Source organism: Thunnus thynnus, chromosome 8, assembly GCF_963924715.1.
Source record: "Thunnus thynnus chromosome 8, fThuThy2.1, whole genome shotgun sequence".
Classification (NCBI taxonomy): Eukaryota; Metazoa; Chordata; class Actinopteri; order Scombriformes; family Scombridae; genus Thunnus; species Thunnus thynnus.
Genome location: NC_089524.1, coordinates 13,759,241 through 13,784,604, shown reverse-complemented (window position 1 = coordinate 13,784,604; position 25,364 = coordinate 13,759,241). Strand labels below are relative to the sequence as shown.

The following is a 25,364-nucleotide window of genomic DNA, read 5'->3' as shown; positions in this document are numbered from 1 at the left end:
CCTCTCAGTACTTCGACCTCATTTGATAGCAGAGCTGTCAATCTTTAGGGGGACTGGAGCTTAGCCTCAGCGCGCGAAACGACATTCTCGTGGGTGCAGCTCGCTACCCAGCAGTTATCGCGAGAATACTTGGTACCCTAAACCGCTAACCTAGACAGATGGGTGTTCTGGTAAACAACCCTGAGAGGTGGGTTGTGCTGGTTGTCGTGGTTGAAGTCTAACGGCCTTGATATTTGCGTTTCATAGCGCGTTTCCCTCCTCAAATAATATATATATGTTCAACTTTGGTGTGAACACCCCGAATTTCCTCAGTAATGCTGTTTAATTAATGATGTGCAATTACTTCCCCCTCTGTGGCGGGAGCTGACGGGGAATGAGGCCAACCATGATCAAACTAGAGCACGGAGAATAAGAGGATGATCTATCTGCAAAACTGCGATATACGCACAGTGCAACACACTACATCTGTCACCTGCTTCTGCCATATCAGCTTCCATTTGTTCAATGACTATACAGTATATTAAACTTGTGGTTGGGGTGTCTTTGTGGCCCACTGACTAATCCGTGTGACCACAGTATCCCCAGGTCAAGTCTGGTTTTCAAATGTTTCCTGTCATTCTCTAATGACAACTATCAATTGAATGACAACGATAATATGTCAAAAACATGAATTTGCAGTCATATGGATTATAGAAGTCCAGCTGTCCACCACTTGGTGGTCACAGCTTTTTTTTACCCGACAAAAATGTATAATTATTTTTCCTAAAACCTAAAACCTCTGTGATACAATTTGCCTTAATTTTGTATAATGCCATTTTCCAAGAGCATGGCATCAATTTACTCCAAAAGGCAAAAGAAACATGAAGAAACCTAGGACAGAGATGTACATGTATTTTTTGTTGAGTGAAAAAAGTATTTATTACAAGTCATGTAATAAATAAGCTGTTATCTGTATCAAAATAATTCTAAAATAAAATGCTGTGACGCTGCTACAAAAATCTTAAGTTTTTAAATATTGCAATATTTATGTCACCTGTGGAAACATGTCACTATGTCTAAAACCCAACTGCTTCATACACATCGACTAAAATATTAATGTTGTGGAGGCTGAGGCCAGTGAGACACAAAGAAAGGTTTCAGAACTATAAATCTTGCATCTAAGTTATTAATTATAAGTAAACTTTATTTCTATTGAACTTATGGAAAATTTTAAAAATATTTGTGTACATATGTAGACAAGCCTATGCAGGAAAAGTTAAAAGAAGCAACAAAACACCATACAGAAATCATATCTCTTATAGGCAGAATACAAACAAAAAAAGATGTTAGAAATGAACAAGAAAACAAGTTGCAGTGTTAACTAATTGTTATATCTTCAGACTGTTACTAAGTCTAGGTGCCCTGACTGCAATGTTTCTCCCCCTCTGGGCTTTAATCTGACATTTGGACCAATCCTAAAGCCAAATTCAGATTTGCAGATTTGTCATACCATCTGAGACTATAGTCTCACAAGCAATTAACAGTTCTTAAGTCTTAGCGCTCACCAGATCATTACTGCTTTGAAAGCAATCATAAACATTAGAAAACCTCCTCTCTATGCCTTATCACTGTTCTCTATTGGAAGCCTTTTCTGAGCTGTTAGTGCGGACCTAATTTATTGTCCTATTGGAACATGAAAAAACAACTCTGATGAATGTGAACAGAAAAAAACATTTAAACTGATCTCCCTCTTTTTTTTAAAAAAAAATGGTTATTTTAGGTGAAAACTGGTAAAGACTGAAAATGAGAGGAATCCTTTTTTCTGCAGCATCTTTCACAAACCACAGATATTTTGTCTCACAAATGTAAGTGAATTACAGCTGTTTCAACTTTTCCTTTTAAAGCTGTTTTGCTGCTTTATAATGCTGTTCTGCTTTTCATATCTACCGTTTCACAAATTCACTCCTGGGAGCCAGTTCAACATATGAACCCAAAGCCCAATTCTCTAAACCTGAGACTTCCATCAAAGCCTCTGTCCATAATTTCAAAACACAGCAACTCTAGATATTCAGAAAAGAAAACTGCAAAACAGTTTATTGGTACGCCAAAACATGTGATGGTCACTGAGGGAGCACCAGAGCGTCCCAAGAAAAATGTGGAATAATAATAATCATTTATTGAACTGCGAAGGAAAGAACTTGATACAATGTATAAGAATGACTTTAACAATTGACAGTTAAAATTTTATATGAACCTAAAGCTTTACAATCATCATCCCACATGGAGTTTTGTGGGGCAAGACGAATAGAGGCTCAACTGACTAATGTTTATCTATTTAGAGGTGAAAAACCTGGTTCCTGCACTAACTGGGAAACTTTGAGAAGAGGAAATGAAGGAATAATGGTCTCCCCTTCCTCTACACTCTCCTGACCGTGGCACTTCCCCCTCCATTGGAGCTGCTCATTATGAGACTGTAGCTGTAACTCCCAGGGGTGATTGTGTGTAACTGTATGAACGTATAGTTAAGCATTACAAAAAAAGAGTGCATGTTGAGAAAGTCTTTCCCAACATGAACAAAACTTGCAGAGGAAGACGGAAAGCCCTGAGTGAGGCCTTTCAGCTGTATGGTGTCTCTGATGTGGTGGAGCCTGGACAGATCTGCCTTGCAGGGACTGAACAGCACTCAGAGCTGAGGGAGGATGACAGGAAGTGGACACGACAGGCTAAGTCATCCAGGAAATCTTTTTGTAGCTTTGTTATTGCTTGAGAAAGCGCAACGGGCAGTGACTGCACACTGAGGAGGATGGAGTCCAGTTTCTCCTCCAGAGCCACGATCCTCCTGTCCAGCTCCTCGCTTCGATGCTGCAGCTCCGACACCAGATCATACATCATGTTCTGAGTCTGCAGAGCAACAGGGAGCACAGTTCACACATCTGACTTTATACCACCCTGTGGTCAGTTTGAATAGACGTCACACTGAGTGGCGTGGGGAACCTCTCCTTGTATATTATTACATATTTTGAGATACAGATTACAAAATTCATCCAAGGCAAAAAAGGTTTATAATTCACTTTTTACAATCTAAACCAAAGGAAAGACTTGTACAAAAAAGAAAGAAAGAAAACATACAAACTTGAGCGGTGTAAATTGGTGTATTTGAACTTAGCTATTATTGGACTTGTAGTAAAGGTGTGGGAAATTAAATGATTTATTAACATCTTGTGCTACACATGTCCACTATTTCACAGTGGATATGGGTCTCGTTTTGGCAGCCTAAACTGGGTCCTTTTTTCAGCCTATAGATACCTTATATAGACCTCCAAGGAGCTTGTTAGCTGAGGTAGTGATTTGTTTAATGAACTACAAATATACTGTTTTCCAGGAAGTAAAGATAAATTGGGGATTTAATCTAAAAAATACAAAAAAAAGACTCTTCCTTCATTAATTTGAATAGAGATTAATAAGTGATTATGGATGGTTAGGTAACAGTTGCTTATTGGAGCACTATGAGAATTTAGTTGGATATTTAAAGGACCAGTGTGCAGGATTTAGTGGCATCTAGTGGTGAGGTTGTAGATTGCAACCAACTGAATACCCCTCACCCTCCCCTTCTAAGCATGTAGGAGAACCTATGGTGTCAGCGAAACTTGTGAAAAATGTGAAAGGCCCTCTCTAGAGCCAGTGTTTGGTTTGTCCGTTCTGGGCTATTGTAGAAACATGGCGGGCTCCGTGGCAGAGGACCTGTTCCCTTTGTAGATATAAGTTAATGGAAACACAATTCCATTTCTGCCAAGTGTGTGCCACTAAATTCTACTCACTGCACCTTTAATTTTGCCAACCTGACAAATCTGAGTGCAATATTCACTTTCTCTTTAGCTGTGATTTGGTTTCAACCAACTCCTGATGGAAATATCTGGCTCTTTAGCTGTTATATGCTTCACTATGTTCAAAAGCCAGTAGAGTTGCTGATTATTCTTTGTGGATTCATCACATTGTGTAGTCATTTGAACCGTTGTTTATATCTAAATATTAAGTAGAGCAGCTTTACATTTTTATTAAACTTGGAAAGGCACTGCATATACAAACCTTTGCAAGATCAGCAACTGTGTTGGCCTGGTCAGTTAGTTTCCTTTGCTCCATTTTGACTCTTCGCAGTCTAAAGTCAAAAATCAGAACCAGAGTCACTTTCATGCCAAGTAGTATAAATTTATAGTGCCCCTTATCCTTTTAACAGCTGAAGTCATAACTTGTACAAGCACATAAATAAACACCCTGTCACACATTTTACTGTAACAACACTGAACATTTAGCAAAAGGAAGTAAAGTGCAAGACCTGCAGTGTCAGCAAAATGTGTCAATATGTTACTAAAACTGTGATGGTGAGTGAATTTTTCTGTTGGTCTTAACCTTGCCCCCCTTGATGATGACATATTTATACCTACTGGTGGATGGCTTGCAGGAATTTACGCTGATGGTGGCGAACTCTGGCATGATCAATCTTCTTGACCAGCTTGGTGTTTTTGTAGATAAGCCACGTCTCCCTCAACACATTGGCTGCTGTGTTTTTTATCTGAGGAGTTTCATGTGAATCAGTAGTCTAGTAATGTTTGTGTCCTGAGACAAACCAACTTAAATTTACAATAAGGTAAAAAAATAAATGTGCATGTTGGAGTATAAAGAGACCTTTTTGTAGAGCTGAGTATCCATCATGAAGTTATGGACGTGCTTCTCAGCTCTGGTGAGTTCTGACTTCCTTGCAACAACAGCAACCACCAAGGCTGTGCAGCCCGCTCCCTGAAGAGAAGAGCACTGATTAATGTGACTATAGCACACTGTGGTAAAAAGCATCACATCTATATGGTCAGAAATCTTAAAGCAGGCTTTCTTTGGTTAATTAGGTTACATGAATGCAGAATCAGCACATCTAACTGTAAAAAATATACCAACCACAATATAAATGAAACTAACAACATGAACATTATTAGTTTCACATAAGTGTTATGTTTGTATTAGTTTTCAATTTAATCTTAGTTTGTTTAAGTTACTAATTGAACTAAGATTTACAAATATGAAATTATTCCAAGGTATACTATAAATTTAAGCACCAAAAATGTTGCTATACTGTAGGTTTTGGTAATTAGATAGATAAATGGTTGGTATAGGCTGCTTAGCTTCTAGTGGGTTTACCTTCCACTAGATGCCTGATTCTACTGTATCTGTACCAATCTCACCATGATTCCAGTTAACAGGCAAACTCCTTTTCCACAGTAGGTGTGAGGGACCATGTCGCCATAGCCGATGGACAGGAAAGTGATAGAGATCAGCCACATTGCTCCAAGGAAGGTACTAGTCACCTCCTGGGCATCGTAATACCTGTTGAGACATGACGCCTGGCTGTAAGAGCACTTCAAAATCTGGAGAGAAACTGTGTGCTCAGTCATACCAAGGAGGAGGTTTTACAAGTGAACTACCACTGATTTGATTCATTTATTTTGATCATTTCAAAACTATTTAAACTGGAAACTACACATACCCACTGCTGACACAGAACAAATGCAAGTACTTGGTTACTAAAGAAAAGCAAGAGTAACAAGTTCAGATGTTTTTTGCTGATACCTCTCACATACACGCACAGTCCACGCTGCGATGATCCAACAGGACACGCTGAAGACCAGTAGGACAGTGCCAGGACAGATGGTCATCAGAGTCTTCATGACAAAGCGGGTGTCAAAGTTGATCTTGTTGAGCGCCCCAATGCTGCGGGAGGACGCATCTGTGAAGAGCTTGCTGTGGAGAAGCATGACCCGGCCAATCAGGTAGAGGCGCAGGAACATCGGCACAGAGAGGATGATATCGACATCAGCATCCGCTACTGACGCTGTGTAGCTGAAGGCTAATCGAGCAGTCCAGCTGAACACATACTGGCCTGGGATCGGATGGATGGCGCAGACGAGGAGCTCAAACACAACAAAGAGAATGCGCTCAAAGGTCATGGCTATCCTCCAATCATCTGCTCCGTTGTCCACCATGAAGAGCTGGAGAAGAGAAGAGAAAAAGAAGAATGTGAATGTTAAATGTATTTGTTTGGGGGAAGTTTCAGATTTTTTGGATGGCAGTAAAATGTCTTTAACTCAACAAATACTGGTCAAATGAGTTTAGCATAGATGTTTGCTTTTCCTCTTATTTCATGAATCTTATCCAACTGATCCAACAGACTGCTTATTGTTGTCCTTGCCAGTGTAAAATGTTTGAAACAATATTTTAGAAAATTTGGTGACTTTTACCTGGTACTGAGTTGCCTTGCACAACATTAAGGGAAAAAGGACCATAGGTATGGAGTGCTGTTAATTCATCCACATACCTGGATTTCCCTCGCATGGTACATCACAATGAGTCCAAGAAGAATAGCAGTAGAAAGGCTTATCAGGCCTTTCAGTACATATGAATATATAGAGTCCTGTAAATAAATGGAGACAAAAACATGAATATGGTGAGTGCAGCTTGTTGCAAGGACACATTGAGTGATCAAAACATATACAGAAAACTATGGGTATAAGTGTATTTCATGAATAAAGTAAGTCTAAAGAGGACTACCTTGCTGTAAAATCCCCTTGACAGCTCTGTCTCAATCACCATGACAATAATGCCAAACATCCCGCAGACCAAGGCATAGTCGCTCAGCTGTTTGCGCTTCCCAAAGAGAGCTCTTCGCTGACCCAGTCTGTAGCTGATGTCCTTGGTCTTCTTCTGTGGTACGCTACCTTCCTCCCTGGTCAGGTTCTCACTGTTGGCCTTACTGGAATCTTCTCTGATGACTTTGGAGAAGGCATCCTCGAGGATGGCACTGTGAAGAAGCTGAAGGGGCTGCTGGCCTGAGTGAAGATCTGCAAGACTGGGTCTCACAGTGTCATGGCTGGTCAGCGGTCGCACAACATCTCCATTGACTATGTCACCACTTTGTGTGGTGTCGGAAGGTGGAAGGTGTTTAGGGAGAGAGAGTTTCGATCCGCTGAGGTGTTGAGTGTTTGTCTGCAAATGAAAGTAAGGTAATTTATCAGAGAACATGCTGCATGCTGAAAGAATAGGAAAATATCTTTTGCCTTTACAATCAAGAACTAGACGTAATTTTTGAAAGTGACATATAGTATAATAAAATAATGTGTAATGAGTTTGCATGAGGTAAGACAGAGGAGCACCCAAACTTTCAAGCAGTGTATTCAACTTAGTTGCTGAAATTAACTTCTGATGTGAGATTTTGGTAGGAAATCCTTTTCAAAACCTAACAACAATGCAAAAATTCTCAATGAAAAGCATTCTGTCTGTCTCAGATCTTCTGGTTTCTTGCTCCTTGGCCGTCTTTCAAACAGGTAAGATGTCTATGGGGATTTTTCTGGATACTAAAGTTCATGATGCAGACAAAATTTGCCTGAGTAACCATAAAAGCGAATTGCGTGGAGTTTTGAGACATGACCTCAACAAGGGATCAAGAGGCTACAGCATGTAAAGAAAAAACATGTACCTGACTTTGTCGCTGCCTTGCTCTCGCTTCCACTAACTCCTGGTTGTCAAGTGAACTGTACTGACTGGCGGAGAAGGACTGGACGCTTTTGTTGCTGGCTGGTGTAGATGACCTCTTCACCCGTGGAGCACTGGTCAGAGGGTTGTAAGGGAGATGACGGCACTTTAGGATGATGGCGGGATCTCCAGATGACTTCCGGGTTTCATCACCACTTACAGAGCAGTGAGAGTCTTGCTTTTGACATTGCTGAACTAACACTGGTTCTTTACCAAAAAGCTCTCTCCAGTTGTGGTCTGTGCTGGCAGCAAGCTGTGGCTGTTGGGGAAGTTTCTGATTTGTCTCAGCGCACTCGATGGAGTTCAGAGGAATATTGAACAGATTTGGACAGGTTGCTTGGCTGCTGTCTTTGAGTTTAAAATGATTGCAAAGCTGTTGCTCTTTTTGACCTTCTTGGTCACTGCAGTGAGGCATGACATTATCCTGTGGATGTTTTGTTGCAGGTTTCAAAAGATCCCTTTGGTTTGTTTGGTGTGGTAAAACCTGGCAAGAGGTCGAAAAGTGGGTGCTTTGAGAGAAAATCTTGGAGTGTGGTGAAGATGAAAGGCCTCTCTTGTTTGAAACTCTGGAGAGGCCGTCTTGGACTGCACTGTGTTTTGATTGTGGTTGAATACTAGAACCCTCTGAATGTGCATCAGGACAGGAACAACCACATCTGTCACTGTGGTTTGGATGTCCCACACTGGTGCCTGGTCTCTCTGCTGATAGTGAATCATCCCCTACCCTGCTAACCTGGCCACAAAGCAGCAGCCAGTCCTGATCACTCAGCTGTGATAAGGTTAAATTTCGAGTTTTCAGAGGTGACATCTGGGCTGAAACTCTGGGAGGACTGATTCCATTGGATCTTTCATGGGGGGCAGACGAAAGACAGCACAGACTTGTCTCCTGTGGGGACGAAGACACTTCCAAGGAGGTCCCTGAGTATCGATCGCACATCCCCTCAGGGGTTTTTGTGGGGGGTGATGGACCTCCTGAGGTGCAATGCTCATGGTCCCCGTCACGGAAGACTTCACCTGTTGAGTCAAGACGTCGTGTTGCGTTGGTGGGTTTAACCAAAATCAACCTCATGGCATCACTGCAGAGCTGAAATAAGATAACATGCAGGCAAGAGGAAAGATGAGAAAGAAGAGGATGATGACATATAACAAATGTCCTGAAATATATTTGGATCCAAGATATCATGGTTGAATAATGTGTACACATTAGCCATCAATTCATGTTGTTTTTCTATGCTTTGCCACAAACGTAGATCAAAAATGAGCATGTGGTACAAAGCCTGTGCTATAGAGGGGTCCCTAAATGACTCTGGCAGAGTAGACAAATGTAAAACACAACAGAAAATTTGCATTTATGTCCTTTGCTAATTGTAAAAAGTTGTGAAAAATGGGTTAATTAAACACTATGCCTTAAACTGTAAACATTAACATTGTCTAATAATCCACAGTCCTGAGCCTACGAGTATTTATCCACTGCAAAATATTACTTAAATAAAAGCAATAATTTGTTTATTCCAGGTTGTGTGCTCAGCAGGTTGTGAATGTGAAACATTCTGTCAAAAGCAGATGTGACCCCCCCCCCTCTCATATTTGTCTAGCGGACATGGAAATCAGAAAGGCTGAGAAAACTATACAGATCAGTCTCACTCATTATTAAACTATAGTGGTGGAAAAAAAATCATGAGCAGATATTTATAAGCCAAAATTAAAGTTTTTACTATCTACTAGATTTTAAAAAGTGGATGTAATTTTGTCCAGTCTAACACTTTCTCATTTAAAAAAAACCTACACTGATGGCTGGTAGCTTTTAAAAATGTATTGAGTGATGTTCAAATTAACTCGTAAAATAATAGTTTTAGATTTGACCCTGTATGTTTTGATATACTCACTAAATTAATCAAATTAAATATTCCACAATTGTATATATCCCCAGATAATAACTGCATGATCCTGGAGACAAAAAGGAATAACGACATCATCAGTGATCGTCACTTAACCACTGAAACAAATCATAAAACTTTCAGAAAAGTGCTGATTTTAATAACATACATCATCCTGCAGAGCCTTAAATGTGACTGATACTGCTTACTATATTGCATATTATAAATTTAAGCCAACCATAAATAAAAGTTAACGTAAATATTAACAGACGAGTGAATGGCAGCTTAAATAGTTGATCTCAATGTGCTTTACAACTTGGGAACCATCTTCCATTGGTGCCAGTAATTATTTTTTAAGAGTGTGTATCTAGCTCTCTCAAAAAGTGGTTGTTCTACTTTGGAATTAATCCCTCCACTGCAATTTAACACCTCAATTATTATATTTGCTTTAATAAATAATTTAAAAAATATGAACAAATTGAGCAACTACCGCAGGTGATCCTTACCTTCTTCTTCCAAACGTTATTTTTCTCCAAATGTGACGAAGCAGGTGACTAATAGGAAGTGCTCTCGGTTTGAAGAACAGAAGTGTTAAGAAGAGCAGAGTGAGTGGGTGCTGGACAGCCGATTGCCTCCTCCCAGTACATACACTTGATAAAGGAGCTTTGGAGACCCTATCCTTTGAAAGTAATGATTAGAATTCAAAACGAAGAAAGAAAAGGGCAGCAGCAGCTGGCCTGCTAAAGGGTTGCCATGCAAATGGACGGGGAGTGGGAGGGTACAGCGACAGGTTAGGATACAAAACCCTGTAACATCAGACCAGACTGTAAAGGGGAACATCACACGTACAAGCTCAAAGAAGTCCCTATAAATTGGGAGTAGACTGATTGGTTGCTATGAAAAGAAAAGGAACTGGTCGCTTTCAATGCAAAGTGGAAAATAATAGGTCAGTTGAACTTGTCATTGAAGCTCCACGGTTCAAAGGCCTTTGCAGAGTCTCTTATCTGCTCCCCCACAAGAGCCTGGTTGGACAAAGGTGTCCATTTTTAAATCTGGTTCTGAATGCATCAACCAGGGTAAACAAGGTCGTGATGTGTCCTAGATCTAACAAATGTGACCGCAGGAGCAATTTTGCAATAGTTGCATTAAGAGATATATTGAGAAATATAACTGTTCACGAAGAAAAATGAGAAGTTCATTACTTTGGATGTTCAAACTCTAGATCAGTCAGTGGAAGTCATTTCCTTTTCTCAACTAAGTACCTTCTACAATGTAGTGTTTTGTTGCTGTAAAAAACAAAAACATGAAACAGAACTTATTTCTTTCAGTGTGAGGTACAGCACTTATACATACACATCATTTAAAGAATACAAACTATTTCCAGAAACCGAATTGCTTTTATGGATTATTATTATAAATTCTGGCCAATTCTGCTTGGCTAGAATTTTCAGGTATGTTGCATGGCTAAATTGTATTTCTCAAATACCTTTTGATTAGCTAACTACATAAACTAAACTATATTTTAGTCCTTTAAGTACTTTATCTCTATGTTATACTTATTCTGCTTTAGCTCAGTTTTATCTTTGCTCGCCATCTCTCCACCTGGCATCAGGCGAACCTACAAAGCCTGCAGCTCTGCTGCCTCAGCAGCTCACTATATGAATGTTGCTGCGCTGGAGAAAACCTTTGTGAACAACAGCAGCACAGGACAACTGTCGCTGGCCATATTAATGATACCAAACTCACTGAGAAGTAACAACTACCGCCATGGTTGTGTTTTCAAAAACTATATATATATAAAAAAAAAAATCTGGAAATGTTTGGATGCAAAGAACAAAGCATTTCCCTAAAAGTTGATTCAGTTGATGTTGTCAATTGGTGTCCTTGAAGTTGTTTGTCTTCCAACTGAGATGTTAAATGACCATATTTCTCCATGACCCACTTCTGCACTTACTATAACTTATTTTATAAACAGATTAATGACTAAAACATTCATATACTGCAGCATGAGCCCACAATCTGAGTGTTAGGCTCAGACCCAAAGTGCTCTGTTTTCAGAAGTCACCATGTACTTTCATTTCACCAGCGCTCTAAATTTGTGAAAAGGACGTTGAAGTCAGCTGACTAAAGGCTGCAGGGTCTGGTGAAGATAAGGGAGGCCAAATTCAGTCACTGTGTGAGGCCTTGGGTTGTTTAAAAAAGAACAAAAACATCCTGATCATTTCGTTGAAGTAGGAAAGACTCTACAGACTGATGTTTGTTATGTAAACCTGGTGGCTTCATGCTGAAATTTTTTCTGTACCAATTAAATATTTGAGTGCACCTGTCAGCTTGTAAACGCAGATTAATTAGTTCTTTTTCTTCCATACATTGCAATCACTTATCATTTTCTGCATTTAACAGACTCTACTCCAGAGCATTGTGGGTCCTTGTTGTCCGGCTCACAGACACAATAATATATCCCTGTACCTAACTGGCCCTCCTGTAATCCTTTTGATTATATGAGAAACTGTTCATTATAACTAGTAAACATAGTTTTTCTATGCCTAAAGCACAGTGAGGATGTCTTGATAGAAAACAAACCGTCCATACAGGCCAGGACTCTTCATCCACTGGCGACAGTGGCTTTAATGCTCAAGGCCACTGTATTTTGCCCTTTAAGCAAACAACCAAGAAACTTTCAAAGACACTGGTTAGTCAGTCTTGCCAAAAACACTTTCGCACAACACATTACCAGCCACAGCTATTTTAAATTGACCATCATTTTGCTGGTGGCTTTTGAGCATTTATGGATACAAAACTAGAGTCAACTACCTCCTTGAATTTTAGGTAAACAGCAGCAGTTGGCAAAACTTTTTCAGCGTGTGACTTTATGTTTCTCTTAACTACAGTGAAGAACACTTTTGCATTTAAAAGCGACAAGACATGTTGATGATCGAGCGGTGAACTTTAATAAGTTACTCTCAAAACATCTGGTTTCCCACCTCCCCAGAAGTGCTAGAAAAAAGATGTAATTAAATTTATTAGATGCTGAAATGCCTCATCAAAGGCCATGTGCACAGACATGATGATCAGTTGTGACCTTGATAGGGGAAAATGATTTTCTCCTTGCTAGTGAATAGAACAATGAAGCTGAGTCCTCTGGCACGAGATATTGTTTCTGTGCGAGCTGTGGTGAAGCTTTCATCAGCAACACTCAATTTTAGATGAAATAATTGAATTTTCCAATGTAAGTCTTCAATGTGTATAGGCAGACAGTTTTCAAATGGAGTTATGGGTGGGAAGTGCACTCAAAGTGTCACTTTGAGTTGAAGGTGGCAAAGCGTTGGTTCAGGGGATTCTCTGGTGCTTTCATCCACTCCTTCTTCAGCTGTTGCTTCAGCTGAGACAATCTCATGTTGGGGTTCTCCTTTTTTAGGCGAGGCATGTTGGCCTCCTCATAGGAAGCGAACGCTGCTTTCATCCTCCGCTCCGGGTGGCGATCCAGTTCCTCAGGCCCCGTGCTGGGAGAAAGGAAGATGGAATATGCAATAATGAAATGTTAACGTTCACAAGTCATCTTTGCTGTTTTACAGGCCTGCGACATCGAGTTTAAGACATTTTTTTCTGTGGAGATATACATTATTCTGAGATGTAAAAACAAATGGAGCCATAGAAATATATAGATGGCAAGATGTCGCACACAATGAACTATTGGTACCTGAGCACAGCAATGGCATCTTCTATTGTTCTGGCTTCCTCAGTTCCTTCTTCAGGGATAATTCTGTTCACATTCTCTTCCAGTGGAGTATCCAGATGACTCTTTTCTGTGGGAAGATAGTGTAATTCCAAACATGACAAAGGTGGTATTATAGTTAAAAGATATTTACTAGTTTGATCCACAAAACAGTTTCATATTTATTTTAACCAGCACACTTTACCTTTCGGCTTGAGCTGCTGCTGCTGCTGCTGCTGCTGCTGCTGCTGCTCCTGCTGGAGTGTCTCCTCAATTTGGGCACGAGTAACTTTTCCTCCTGATTGAGCCTCCTTCTGGGATTTGCCTTTCAGCCTGGCGTTCTCCTCATCTAGAAGTCGCTGGTTTTCCTTTTTCCTCTCCAGAAGGTCTAACCTCCTCTTCTCCTTGTCATCCTGCAAAAGCAGAAAATAGTTTAATCAAACTTGCAGATCTTTTGTACCTAAAAAAAAAGAGTAGTTGTTAAAGTAGTTTGGCCACTACATGCATAATGACGCCTACAATCGCTTCACTATTCAACAAATTTCACTGATTCTCACCTGATATCACTGAGGACTAAAAATCATGCAACAAAACATGTGCAAGTATTCTGTACCTAATACTACAAGGTAAAAAAAGAGATACTTAAGCAAATCTCCTGTTGAGTCCCAATAAGACTGCCCACTGTGGTTATTAAACTTCTGCATGTAATTGATAAGATGTGGAGTTAGGTCAAGCCCAAACTCAGGCAATGTCTAAGACCATGACAGCTAGTTCACACAGGTGTTATTTTGCACACTATATAAACAGTTATATTTAAGTTTACTTCAAACATTCTGATCTTGTTATTGCGTGAATACAGATTAAATTCAGCACAGCTCATTTGCTCCTTTTTTACTATTCTGTTCTGTAACTGCTTGCTAATACAATGGCCCAAAGTTTGGCTGGGGCTAATTAAAACTGAATCCCATCTATTAAACTTTAAATGTGTGGATATGTGTGTGAGAGACAAAAAAAGAGGCAGACAGGGTTCCTGTTCAAGTCGAATACTGAGTGTTGTAATCCTGTTTTTTTTTTTCCTTCTCAAATGTGACACTTCTGTCAGTATCTTCTTGTTTGTTATTTAAGATAAGTAAATAGTCTGTACACACATAATCAAAACAGCAAACTCTTGAACCTTAAAGGGTAGGTTCACAAATTTTCCAAGTCTGTCTTAAAACAACAGTCAGGTGTCCATATGAACGGTGAAAGAGGTTTTCCTCGCTGTAATCATTCCTCCTGTTCATCCTGGCTGTTAAAAGATCACCTTCAAATGTGCTTTCAATGTAAGTGATGGACAAAATCCACAGTATGTCCACACAGTCATTTTGTGCAATGATGCATTTGAAAGTTGATCTGAAGCTCATATGAGGCTTCGGCAGTTTGAGTTAGTCATATCAAGTGAACATCTGCCACATTTATAGTATTTTAACATCAAATTCCTTCTTTCTGTTTCCAAGTTGAACTGCGGTGGAAGTACAGTAACAAAAAGAGGAACTTTCTAAGAAAGACTGTAATGTTGAAATATATCTACTTGATTTGACTGATTTGAAAGCTTCATATTAGCATCAGATAAACTTTTAAATATATTTTGGCACAGAGGGAGGACTGTGGATTTTAGCCCCATCATCGTAAGTGCATTATGAAGGGATCTTCTAATGGTCAGTATGAACAGGAGGAATGATTACAGCAAAAAGCCCCAAAAATAATTGTTCATTTGGGCACCTGAATATTGTTTTAAGATAGACTTGAAGATGGCACCAAACTGGAGAGAGAGCTCACCTTTCTCTGCTCTTTTTTGAGGACATGTTTGTCAGTTTCCTGCCACAGAGCATCGTCCTCCTCCTTCTTCCTGCGGGCGTCTGCCACTGCTTTGGCCTCAGCCTTGCGTGCTCTGGCTGTGGCCGCCTTGGAGTTCTCGCCCTGGAACTTCTTTGGCATCCCAGCAGCTGCTCCTCAGCTGAGAGAGAGACCAGTGCAGACAAGAGACCAATCAGATTACAAAGGCTGACAAGAAGTTTGTCAAAGCTGATGCTAAAACTAATAAAACCACATTTGAATATCATTTGATTTGACTGAGTCAAAACCGTATGATTATTATTATTAGTCTTACCCTAAATATTACTTTAGATAGAATGATGACATCTCCATATTTGTTCATGTTTACGTTTAACATTCTGCTCAGTTCAGTGACTTCATTAGGTACTGGACTGCATTATATTGCAACATGTTTCTATTATTTTACCCCCCTAATGTATGTTAATGGAGTGGACAAAATATTATTAATGCACACCAGTACACCACCACCACCCATAACGACCTCAATGATAAGCATAAAGTAGAATTATCATCTTTCTGACAACGTCAACAAAAGCTGAAAATGTATAAACTTTGTAAATGTAGAATTTATGGCAGAGCTGTTGTATTGGATTGCATTAGATTGCACAGGTTTACCTAATGAAGTGGCCTGTGAGAGTATATTAAAGACGAAAATAGTGTACAACATGTATTGTTTATATATAACTAACAACAACCCTTTGTACGCCTAAAAATCAATTAAATTATTAATTTTTTAGAGCCAAAATTTCGTAGCATTAACATGTGTGAATACAGTGACGCAAGCCAATGCATCTTGTTAAACACTGTACATATAATTAAGCGTCAATTGAAATTGTGGCTTAGTAAACAAACACAGGTGAACAAAACAGGCATGTTTACTAAGAGAAGAATAATTTAAGTACGTTCAGAGTTATTTCCCTACAATTATACAGACGGCTGCAGTTTTGCTCGTCAGTGTGGCTAACGTTAGTTAGCTGACGTTACAGCTAGCTCCGCATAAACAAGGCTAGCTTCTTATAAACAAGCTGGTCGTGCTCTCTTTAACTTCGCCGACACGTAGTTAAGAGAGTAATAACCAAAACGGACGAATGTTCAAGTATAAACACGGTTTCATACCAGTATGAGAGGAAAAACAGGTCGTAACTAGACGACAATTTACTGTTGTTTCGAAGAGGCATCTGACACCTCCTCTCTGAAACCAGCGCGCGCTCTGATGACGTAAGGTCTCATTATGGTCGCATGGCTCATGAAGTCCGACTATTTCAGCACCTCTGTTCTTCTGGTCTGTATTTTAGAAGAACATACTGTACCCTCAAATCTACTACAGCCGTTAAGTAATTACTACTCGGTGTAAAGATGGTACATTTGAGTCTAAATGTCAATAAATGTTTTATATTCTTAAAGATTCCCTCCAGACATGTTTTAAGACATAAAAATACTCTTTGAATATTGTTTCTGGTATGGATTTTCCACAAAAAAGAAAAGTCTCATAATAACATCTAGATTATATGAATATGTCAGTATTTTGCCGGACACAAAATGTCTCCTACTTCACTAAAAAAGTCCATTCTGTGTATTGCACACTGGTCCATGATTGGCTTCTAAACTAGTTGTGATGCCCCTAATCACGCTTGGGGACACACATCTTAAACTGAGATTTTCGCTAAGCACAGAGAAACTTTCCCCCTTCAGCAGATTAACGTATTAAGTGTCAAACTCACTGCACACTGAAGCTCAAACGTCCAACTGAAGTAATAATAACCCAATCACATTTTTTAATGTAGGGAGACTTCAAGGAGCATGTAACATATTTAGGAATTATTAAGGCCAATGGTAAGCTTTTTACAATTCACCTCCCTAATTGTAACCCATACTTAATTCAGTTATTCTGCAAATCTGCAACAAATACACTGCACATGCTAAATATGTGCCACATTTCTTTTTCTTATTGTTCTTAATTTTAAATGAGTCATTTCCTTTAAAAGGCATTTTCACTCATACTGGTGTATAATTGGGTGGATCCCACTCATAGACACGGCAATCAAATTTTATGCTGCTGTTATACTTGAGTCAAGGGACACAAAGGAGCCAATACATTTTTAATATTTTATTAGAATAAACATTTTTACATAAATATTCAAAAATAAGGACTATATTGATATTGTGTGTTGCAATAACAACATGATGTAATAGTTACATATTATAATACATATAATACATATTTGTAATGAGGATTAAGATGGTCTAATCTGAGTTAGATTGGAGAAGCGCACACGACTGAGTGTGTGTGTGTTCTTTATTCAGAAGTCATTGTCGCTCTCCTCCAGCAGAGGGGGTCTAATGCCTCCCCTGGTGGGGCGAGTACCCCTGGACACCGGGCCCTCCAGACTGTCGTCCTCCAAATCCTTGCTCTCCTCCTCATCGCCTTCCTCATCTTCTTCATCATCATCATCTTCATCCACATCAATCTCACTGTCTTCCGTCTGAAACAGCAGACAAGCAGGGGACACATAATAACAACAATTACAAAAAGCTCATAGTTAGATTCAGAGTCCCATCAAACGATCAATCATAAAATGTACTTTTCTAGGTAATAATTAAACACACTGTGAAGAGCTACAGCAACGACAGACACATTTCCATTTCAGCTTAACACTTCATCAGGATAACTTCAATCACAGAACCCCCTCGTCGACTCCAGTCCAGAGTTAACAGTGGATTCCTGAGCTAGTAGAACATATCCATCTGGAATCACACAACTACAGGGACCACTTAAACCATGTACCTAATTTAAAGGAAAAATCCTTTCTAAACCCTTCAACACTGTGGGAAATATGTGCAAACAGTAGAAGAAAAGAAGTAGAGCAGAATGCCAAGCAGCCACCAGAGTAGTTGCATTCTGAGAAAGGGGCCTTGCTGTCATGACAGATAACCGTCAACTAAATGATCACACTCTAAAGCTATTCATTGACCCATCAGCCCACCTTTAATTGAAAGCATTACGTTCCCAGTCCCTGATATGGAGTCTACAAAGACATTCTGGGAAATGTATTGAAATAATTACCTGGAGAACAAGAAGATAAGGCATGTTGAGGGTAAATGGTTTCAAAAATTAATGTCAACATGTGTCACTAAGCTATTGGGACCACATGTGTATATCTATGTGCTGATGAGGAGCTTCCTGATGGCGGAATGCATTGAATACAGTATGAAAGTAGGTTTTAGATAGATTGTACTCCAGCAAAAGATGCTTTTTCACTAACTCTCTGCAACACAAAAGAAACTGGTAGGTGTGTACAGTTTATGAGCTTCTGTGATCCTATGATGCCATTTACTTTGTGTGTTGTTTGCATATTTTTGTGATATAAAAGCGTAGCTTACAAAAAAAATAGAAAACATGACAAACAATTGATCTGCAAGCTCTGTGGGGATGGTCTGTTCAACCATGAGATCTGTGAACTCGATTTAACTTAAGTGGACACAGGCGTTACGGGCTGTGTGGACAAACCCTACAGTGTCAAAGAGAGTAAGGATGGATTTTTCCTTTTAACACACAGAGGAACAAGGATTGAACTACAGTGGATCCTGGTCCTGCACAAACCTGTCCTTCCTGTCGTTTTTTGGCATGAGGAACTGGCCTTCTGGAAACATCTAAGGAGGGCTTTTAAAATACAAGTAAGTGAAAGAGACGAGTAAGATACAAAAGAGTGTACAAGTTGGAAACCCAAAAGGGTGAGAAACTGATCAGAGATGGTTCACAGGACACATGGCTGAAAATTACACATGAAGATTCTGTAGAGAGATGGCACAGAGAGCACCACTCAGGAGTAACTTGCTACATCTGGCTCAATTTAAGAAGAAAAAGGAAGGAGTCCATTATTGATGTTGCTATGACAGTACTAACCTCATCACTGTCACCACCCTGCATGTTCCCGATGAATCTTGCTCCTCTTCCTGAGGTGAAACAAAGGAAAAGGAGATATAGTAGTTAGATGATATATTATTATTTTGTTATTTTATGCATTTAGCATGTGTATTTTTATTCTTTTTTTTACTCCTGACATTAACTTTTTTTCAGTTGGGAAATACCTTCATCTGATGTTGTGTATCAAGCAAAACTGTGTTTCAACACAGCAGCTTTTCCTGTGAAATTTCTGTTGTATTTGGTTTGGACATTATTCAAATATTCATTGGCAGGGATTTGGCTCGTATGTATTACTAAATCCATATACAAGTTCTGTGTAAGACTCATGCCAAAGACCGGCCACAGAGCTTCACATAATCATTTAATATTATTGTCCACACTCTGACCACAAGCTTTCAGCTTTAATTATGTTATTGAAGTCAAAACCAAGATGGGAAAACTTTACGGCCAGGCCAGACTTGTTCAGTGTACAGTAAGAAGGCTTCATCACAAGAACAATGATTTTGAAAAGCATCCATCTGTTTCTACAGGCGAAGAAATTTGTGTGACAAAAGCCACTTGGGGACAATCTCTCACTGACTGCCAACATATGGACTGAAGATATGGAACCATTTACATCCATAGAAAGTGTAAAATTATATGAACTATGAACTGAACCCCTTTTCAAGTAACTAATAATAGATCATAACATGAAGGACTTAATAAATCAGTTGTCCATGTACCTGCCATGATGCCATTTCGGGTGGGCCGTGGCTTAGAAGGCCGACACTCCTCCATGTCACTGTCTGAACCTTCGTCCTCAGGAACGTCCATATCAGAGTCCTCATCTTTCACTGCAGCAAATATATTTTACAACATGTTAAACCATAAAAAAGGGTTGAGATGATGTGATTATTGCTTTGCTTTCAGTGTTAGGGGTTGTCTCACAGGAACTCCTCATCAGATCCCTCTCCTCTTCCCTCAGTTTGTGCTGCATCATCCTCAGAGTGTTTTCAGCCTCCTGCAGTGGAAACAAAAGGACTGACACATTTAGAGAACATGCAGAGGCCCATTCAGGGAAGACAAGCATACACTTGCATGTGCTTTCATACATCTGTTAAAAGGCAAAATCCAAGTACTTTCAGTCATAATGCCACCGTGTGCAGCTCTAGTTTTTTAAAAGATAAGTTAATGTAGTGGTATAACTATGGTTTAGTTAACTTCCAAACATGAGAGAAGGATAAACTTTTCTCTCAGTAGGTCAGCAAGTGATACTCGAGGAATAGTGAATGAAGTCCATTCTTCCATTCACAGCAAAACTGGCTACTTTCCATATATTGACTTTGTAGAGTGGAAACTACAAAAGCGTAAGTAAAAGTAAATAACAATATTAGTTATATACATGCAGTCCCATAGGAAGTAATTTAAAAAAAAGAGATCTGCTATTCTACTTATCATATTCACCCACCTCAAACCTCTCTTGCTCCAGTCTATGGTATTCTTCCAGCTGAGACTCCAGGAAGCAAAGGTTCTTGAACTTCTCCACATAGGTGTCATATTGCTTCTGCAGATCTTCCTCAATCTTCTCATATTCATCCATGAATGCTGGCCTGAGAGAATGAGAGAGGAACAAGATGGTGTGCACCGAATGACTTGCTGTGAGTCAAATAAAGAACATTTTGAAATGGCTAAAAGATAAGCCATCTCTCTGCTTGAATGATAAAATTTCAGGCAAAGAATGTGTATAATTCAAACCGCACTGTATAGCTCTCCTATTATGCTTTGTTTTGTTTTTTTTGCTGAGGCATATGGGAATAATTTTTCCTCATGTCATTGTCTTCTCCCTGTAAGGTTGTAAACTGACCTCACACTCTGCAGTGTCTGGAGCCTCTTCCGATTCCTCTCCAATTCCTGCTTCTTCTTTTCTATCTTGGCATCCAGACTGGTCTCATCAGAAACGACGTTACTCAGCATGTCCTTGGTCTTCTCCACACTTTCCTTGATGAGGTACACAAAGGCATGGTGGCAGAGTCAATGACATTTCATGGATAGAAAGGAACTTGTTATAGTATTTTTATATTTATAGTATGTATCTCAAGACATACCAAAACCTCCTTGATGGCAGCTCTCAGGGCCTTTTCAGTCTCATTGATTTCCAAAGGTCTAGCAATGGCAGCAGTTCTCATTTCCTATGGACGACAAGACAGCAGAGTAATCTCCTGCATCACCTGCACCACTATCATTGATGTCTTCAAAGAGATTGCATTATAATTGTACGGCTGTTACTGTTATCATGGTTCACTGCAGAAAAGCAAAGCTACCTTTTGCTACCAGCCTCACCGGCACTTATGGCAGAAAAGCTAAAGAAAGTTCCTTGACTGCTAACATTACTTGTATGCCCTAATTTGTCTTGAGAAAAGAGGTATGAAAATACAGATTAGAGAATAACTTCATTAGTGTTGACTTGTGGTGTTATTTCTCAGATGTTTACTCACCCTTAGGTCCACCTCCTTTCCCAGTAAATCATATAGAGATGCTCCTTTTGACGTGACCTCAGATGCCAGCTGCCGAGCTACTTTAAGATCTGAAATCTTAAGTGAAGACAGAGTGAGACTTAATTCGCAACACGCACACACACTTCTGACACAGTTCTTGATTTCATCCACATGAAAGATGCATACATTATATGTAAGGATAGAAATGTCTGCACTGTTGTAATGCTGTCTCAAAAGAAAAAAGAGCTTCTTATTCCACCTAAAATTTGATATAATATACATTTTCAGAAATGAGGAGAACAGGAAACAGGAAGGGAATATAAATCAGAAATCTGATAAGAGCTTTGAAACTTAATAGTGAAAAACCTGATGTATTACACTGACTTTGCTAGTGACCGTTCTTGCAGGCCATACCCCTCTCTCTGTCCCAATTTATTTCTTGTCTGCATCTCCACTGTCACTATACAATAAAAATACAAAAATCCCATCTCACCCGTGAGCCGAGGTCAAACTTGAATTTGTTGTTGTCCTCCTCGACTCGGTCCTCCAGGGCCATCTGCTTGGTCTTCATAGCGTTGTATAACACTGAGGTGATCTTTAGCATCTCTTTCACTGCATAGCCATCAGCCTGGTAGAGACGCTTGGTGTTCACTTTGATGTGAGCTTTAGTCGCCTGCAACCAGGAGAGACAATGACAGACAGACTGATGACCAGCAGGCCCCCAGTAGCTGAAAATAAACTATACATTCTGTATAAACGTAAGACAAGATGTCACCATGAACTGAGCCACGGCCTTAATGAAGAATATTCTGTCTGACTCTGTATCCACATCAGTGGGAATATCCATCTGAGGTTCATATCTATAATGGAGAAAGAGAGGGACAGGGAGAAAAAGATTTGATATTTATACATACTTTTGGCTAATCAAAGTAAAAACACAGATATCCCATCTAATAAAGGAGCCAGGCAGAAAACAAAGAACAGAAGTAGATGACATGCTATGAGCTGCGCCCCAGATTAATACATTTATCAAGCTCAAATAAAAAAATGACTGTTTCACTTTGATGAGAAATTCAACATATTGCAATGTAATGCTAAAAAAGTGTGCAAAAGGTGTGCTTTATAAAAAACAAAGACCATCTAGTGGTTAGTTCGTGGTGGAACAGTTGGTGATTTAAAAATTCCAACCAATCAAATCTGATGATTATTTTCTCAATTAATGGATTAATCCTTTTATCTAAAAAATGTCAGAAAATAGTGAAACATCATTATTATTATTATTATTATTTATTGGACCCCAAGGTGATGTCTTTGAATGCTTTGTCCAATCAACAGTCCAAAATCCAAAATGTTCAGTTTATTATCATGTATGATGCAAAAAAAGGTTGAATTTCTAAACTTTTGAATTTTTCTGAACAATCACTCATCAAAACACCCCTTTCCTTTTGGAAATGCACTAATCTACACTACATACTTGAAACATGCTGGAGCCTTAGATTTTGCCCTCTATAACTATCGATAGTTTTGACTATCATGGAGAAAACTAGTGCTGAGACAGTTGATTAATTGGTTAATATACTGTGATAAAACCTAATGATTATAATTTGACAGCTGGTGTAATGTTTAGGATAGTTATTAGCTAAAAATACCAAACATTTGCTGATCATAAAAATTCAGCCATTAGTCAAATCAATAATTGATAAAAGTGATAGTGACAATGGGTGGTAGTTACAGCCTTTGTAAAAACAGCATACCTCTTTACAAGCCATATGAGGATTTCTGCCACGAGAGTGAAGTTTGGTGTTCTGAAGTTCTCCATAGATATCAAGCGAACATAGCCCAAAGCCCTCATCATTTCTGTGAAATCTGCCAAAAGACATGTAACTTCAAGAATCAGCATGTGTATAGACACAAAACTGCTACTTCAATACAGAAAATGGTGATATTCACTTACTTCGTAAGTCTCTGAAGGACATTGTGACTAGTGAGCACTGAGCGCTGATTCCTCCCCTGCCAGCAAAAAGTACAAGATGTATTATATGAAACAACTGAGAATAATGTGCGAGTAAATAAAGCAAATCACAGTAAGTTGTGTAACAGCCAAACACTGTCTATCAATCATCACGGTGTAAAAACAGGAATGGGGTTCATCATCAGTTCTGGACGGTTAGTTCGTGAAAACTAGATCGACGTATGGTGGGGTTAACTGGATAACATTATCGCATATTTGACCAGAAAGAAACAAGTGCGTTACAGTATCGCCAGTTTAAATAGCATTACACATAGCCTAGCTTTGAGAAGGCTAACAAAAAGCTAACTTAACGCTCAGAGCTGCCTATGGTTAACAGTTTAAGGATAAAAACGCTCCGCAACCTGTAAAAAGATTGTCGTTCCGAACTATCTGGTTAACAAACGTAGCATTTTCTGTTTATTTCGTGTTTACGGGGAGTGATAGCGGTTACCTGCCGAGATAGCTGTCCGTTCGCAACCTACCATAAACGGTCGCTATGGAAACCAACTCCCGTTCAACTTCTTCTTCGGTGATGTTTAACGGCACCTGGCATCCATGTAGGTGCATTAGCGCCATCTTCCGGAGTCAGTCAGCTCCTACAGTGTCCCGACTATTAAACGTTTTCCATCAGTCCTGTTTCCCGCAGGAAGTTGATGAAGCATCCTCTGCCCTGTTTACTTGTACTTCCACTATGTTCTTTAATTCTCTTCCTCTCATCCCTAATCCTTGCATTTCCTCCATCATGTCCTCGCTTCCTGAAGTATATCTACTGCAGTTGGCAATGACATGTTCTGCAATTTTTGTGCCTAAGAATGCTCACAGACACCAATTGGATGTCCTTCCCTGTATCTCTCACTGCCTTGTATTGAATTGAATGCAAATGTCTATCACCTGTCTCCTGATCCCAATGCTGTTGCCATTCTCTGTTGATATTTTTTTTCTCTCCATACATTGCCCTTTCCCTCTGGTTTGGATAGTTTGATACAGATGTTTCCTTTCCTAAGTGCTTGTTTAGCTAGTTTGTCAACTTTTTCATTTCTGATACCTATACCTATAACTATTCCTCTGATACCTCTGTAAACAAGGACTTTGTTTGGTCTGTATTGTTCAATCCATTCTAGAGCCATAAAAATGGTGTACAACTCAAATGTATACGTAGCTAATAAATCAGAAGTGTGTTTAAATATTTCCATTTTGTGTGTGTGCCAATAGAACTCACTCACCAAATCTGCATTTTTATTTCTTGTCTTAATTTGCAGCAATTCTGTATCTACTTCAAGAGCGTTTAGCAGCCACACAGGGGTTGCTGGCCAAGTGACAGTTGGGAAAAACTCTAGGGTCAATTCTTGTTCTATGGAAGCTCAATGCAGTCAAAAGAATAGAAGTTTAGCCATTTACTTGTGTAATAATATGCCAATAAATTGATTTAATTCACTCCTCTGGCATGTACAAAGCTTGCAGTGTTTTTTGTATGACCGTTGTACATCTTTGTATGTAAATAAAGACATACCAATGCGGGTATTGGAAGTTGCTGTGAGGTTTAAAGGGGCACTCCACCAATTTTACACGTAAAGGTCAGTTTATTCGTCATGAGGAGTACTAATGAGGCTGTGCAAATAGTTGTATATCCTCTGGTTTTGGAGAAACTTACAAGTCTGAGAGAATAACAGTGGTGGAAGAATTATTCAGATCCTTTACTTAAGTAAAAAATACCAATACAGCAATTTAAAAATACTCCATTACAAGTAAAAATCTTACTTGGGTAAAAGTACACAAGTGTTATCAGCATAATGCACTTAAAGAGATCCCCTCTAGACAGCTATTAAGATGTATACAATATACTGTACTTTGAATAATAATTTGTGTCTGATATGGTTTTCCCACACAAATAAAGCTTCAATTTTGTGTATATGTCAAAACATGTTTTTGAGTG

General features: G+C 39.3%; 3 protein-coding genes across 5 annotated transcripts; all 3 read right to left on the bottom strand.

Moving 5' to 3' along the window:
* Window positions 1–40: 40 nt before the first annotated feature.
* kcnn1b (potassium intermediate/small conductance calcium-activated channel, subfamily N, member 1b) lies at window positions 41–12,213 on the bottom strand. 2 transcript variants are annotated; one of them, XM_067596681.1, is made up of 10 exons: window positions 9,938–12,213; window positions 7,499–8,638; window positions 6,574–7,008; window positions 6,341–6,436; window positions 5,596–6,014; window positions 5,211–5,352; window positions 4,663–4,773; window positions 4,422–4,549; window positions 4,066–4,135; window positions 41–2,880 (listed from the first exon to the last, which is right to left on the bottom strand). In XM_067596681.1, the coding sequence occupies exons 2-10, from the start codon at window positions 8,621–8,623 to the stop codon at window positions 2,596–2,598; spliced, it is 2,811 nt and encodes a 936-aa protein (XP_067452782.1). In that variant the 5' UTR covers window positions 8,624–8,638; window positions 9,938–12,213; the 3' UTR covers window positions 41–2,595. The 2 variants fall into 2 exon arrangements, with proteins under 2 accessions (XP_067452782.1, XP_067452781.1); XM_067596680.1 differs by lacking the exon at window positions 9,938–12,213 and having other exon boundaries at window positions 7,499–9,930.
* A 146-nt stretch (window positions 12,214–12,359) lies between these two features.
* Window positions 12,360–16,258, bottom strand: ccdc124 (coiled-coil domain containing 124). The gene is made up of 5 exons (XM_067596684.1): window positions 16,138–16,258; window positions 14,965–15,142; window positions 13,352–13,559; window positions 13,132–13,237; window positions 12,360–12,934 (listed from the first exon to the last, which is right to left on the bottom strand). Exons 2-5 carry the CDS (start codon window positions 15,121–15,123, stop codon window positions 12,730–12,732), a joined length of 678 nt encoding a protein of 225 aa, XP_067452785.1. The 5' UTR covers window positions 15,124–15,142; window positions 16,138–16,258; the 3' UTR covers window positions 12,360–12,729.
* Window positions 16,259–17,113: 855 nt separating this feature from the next.
* On the bottom strand, window positions 17,114–23,952 carry cluap1 (clusterin associated protein 1). Of its 2 annotated transcripts, XM_067596679.1 has the most exons (14): window positions 23,883–23,952; window positions 23,375–23,430; window positions 23,175–23,286; window positions 22,196–22,280; window positions 21,914–22,093; window positions 21,421–21,516; window positions 21,031–21,114; window positions 20,790–20,923; window positions 20,394–20,535; window positions 19,874–19,946; window positions 19,669–19,779; window positions 18,926–18,975; window positions 18,623–18,682; window positions 17,114–17,504 (listed from the first exon to the last, which is right to left on the bottom strand). In XM_067596679.1, exons 2-14 carry the CDS (start codon window positions 23,394–23,396, stop codon window positions 17,322–17,324), a joined length of 1,332 nt encoding a protein of 443 aa, XP_067452780.1. In that variant the 5' UTR covers window positions 23,397–23,430; window positions 23,883–23,952; the 3' UTR covers window positions 17,114–17,321. The 2 variants fall into 2 exon arrangements, with proteins under 2 accessions (XP_067452780.1, XP_067452779.1); XM_067596678.1 differs by lacking the exon at window positions 18,623–18,682.
* Between the last annotated feature and the right edge of the window lie 1,412 nt (window positions 23,953–25,364).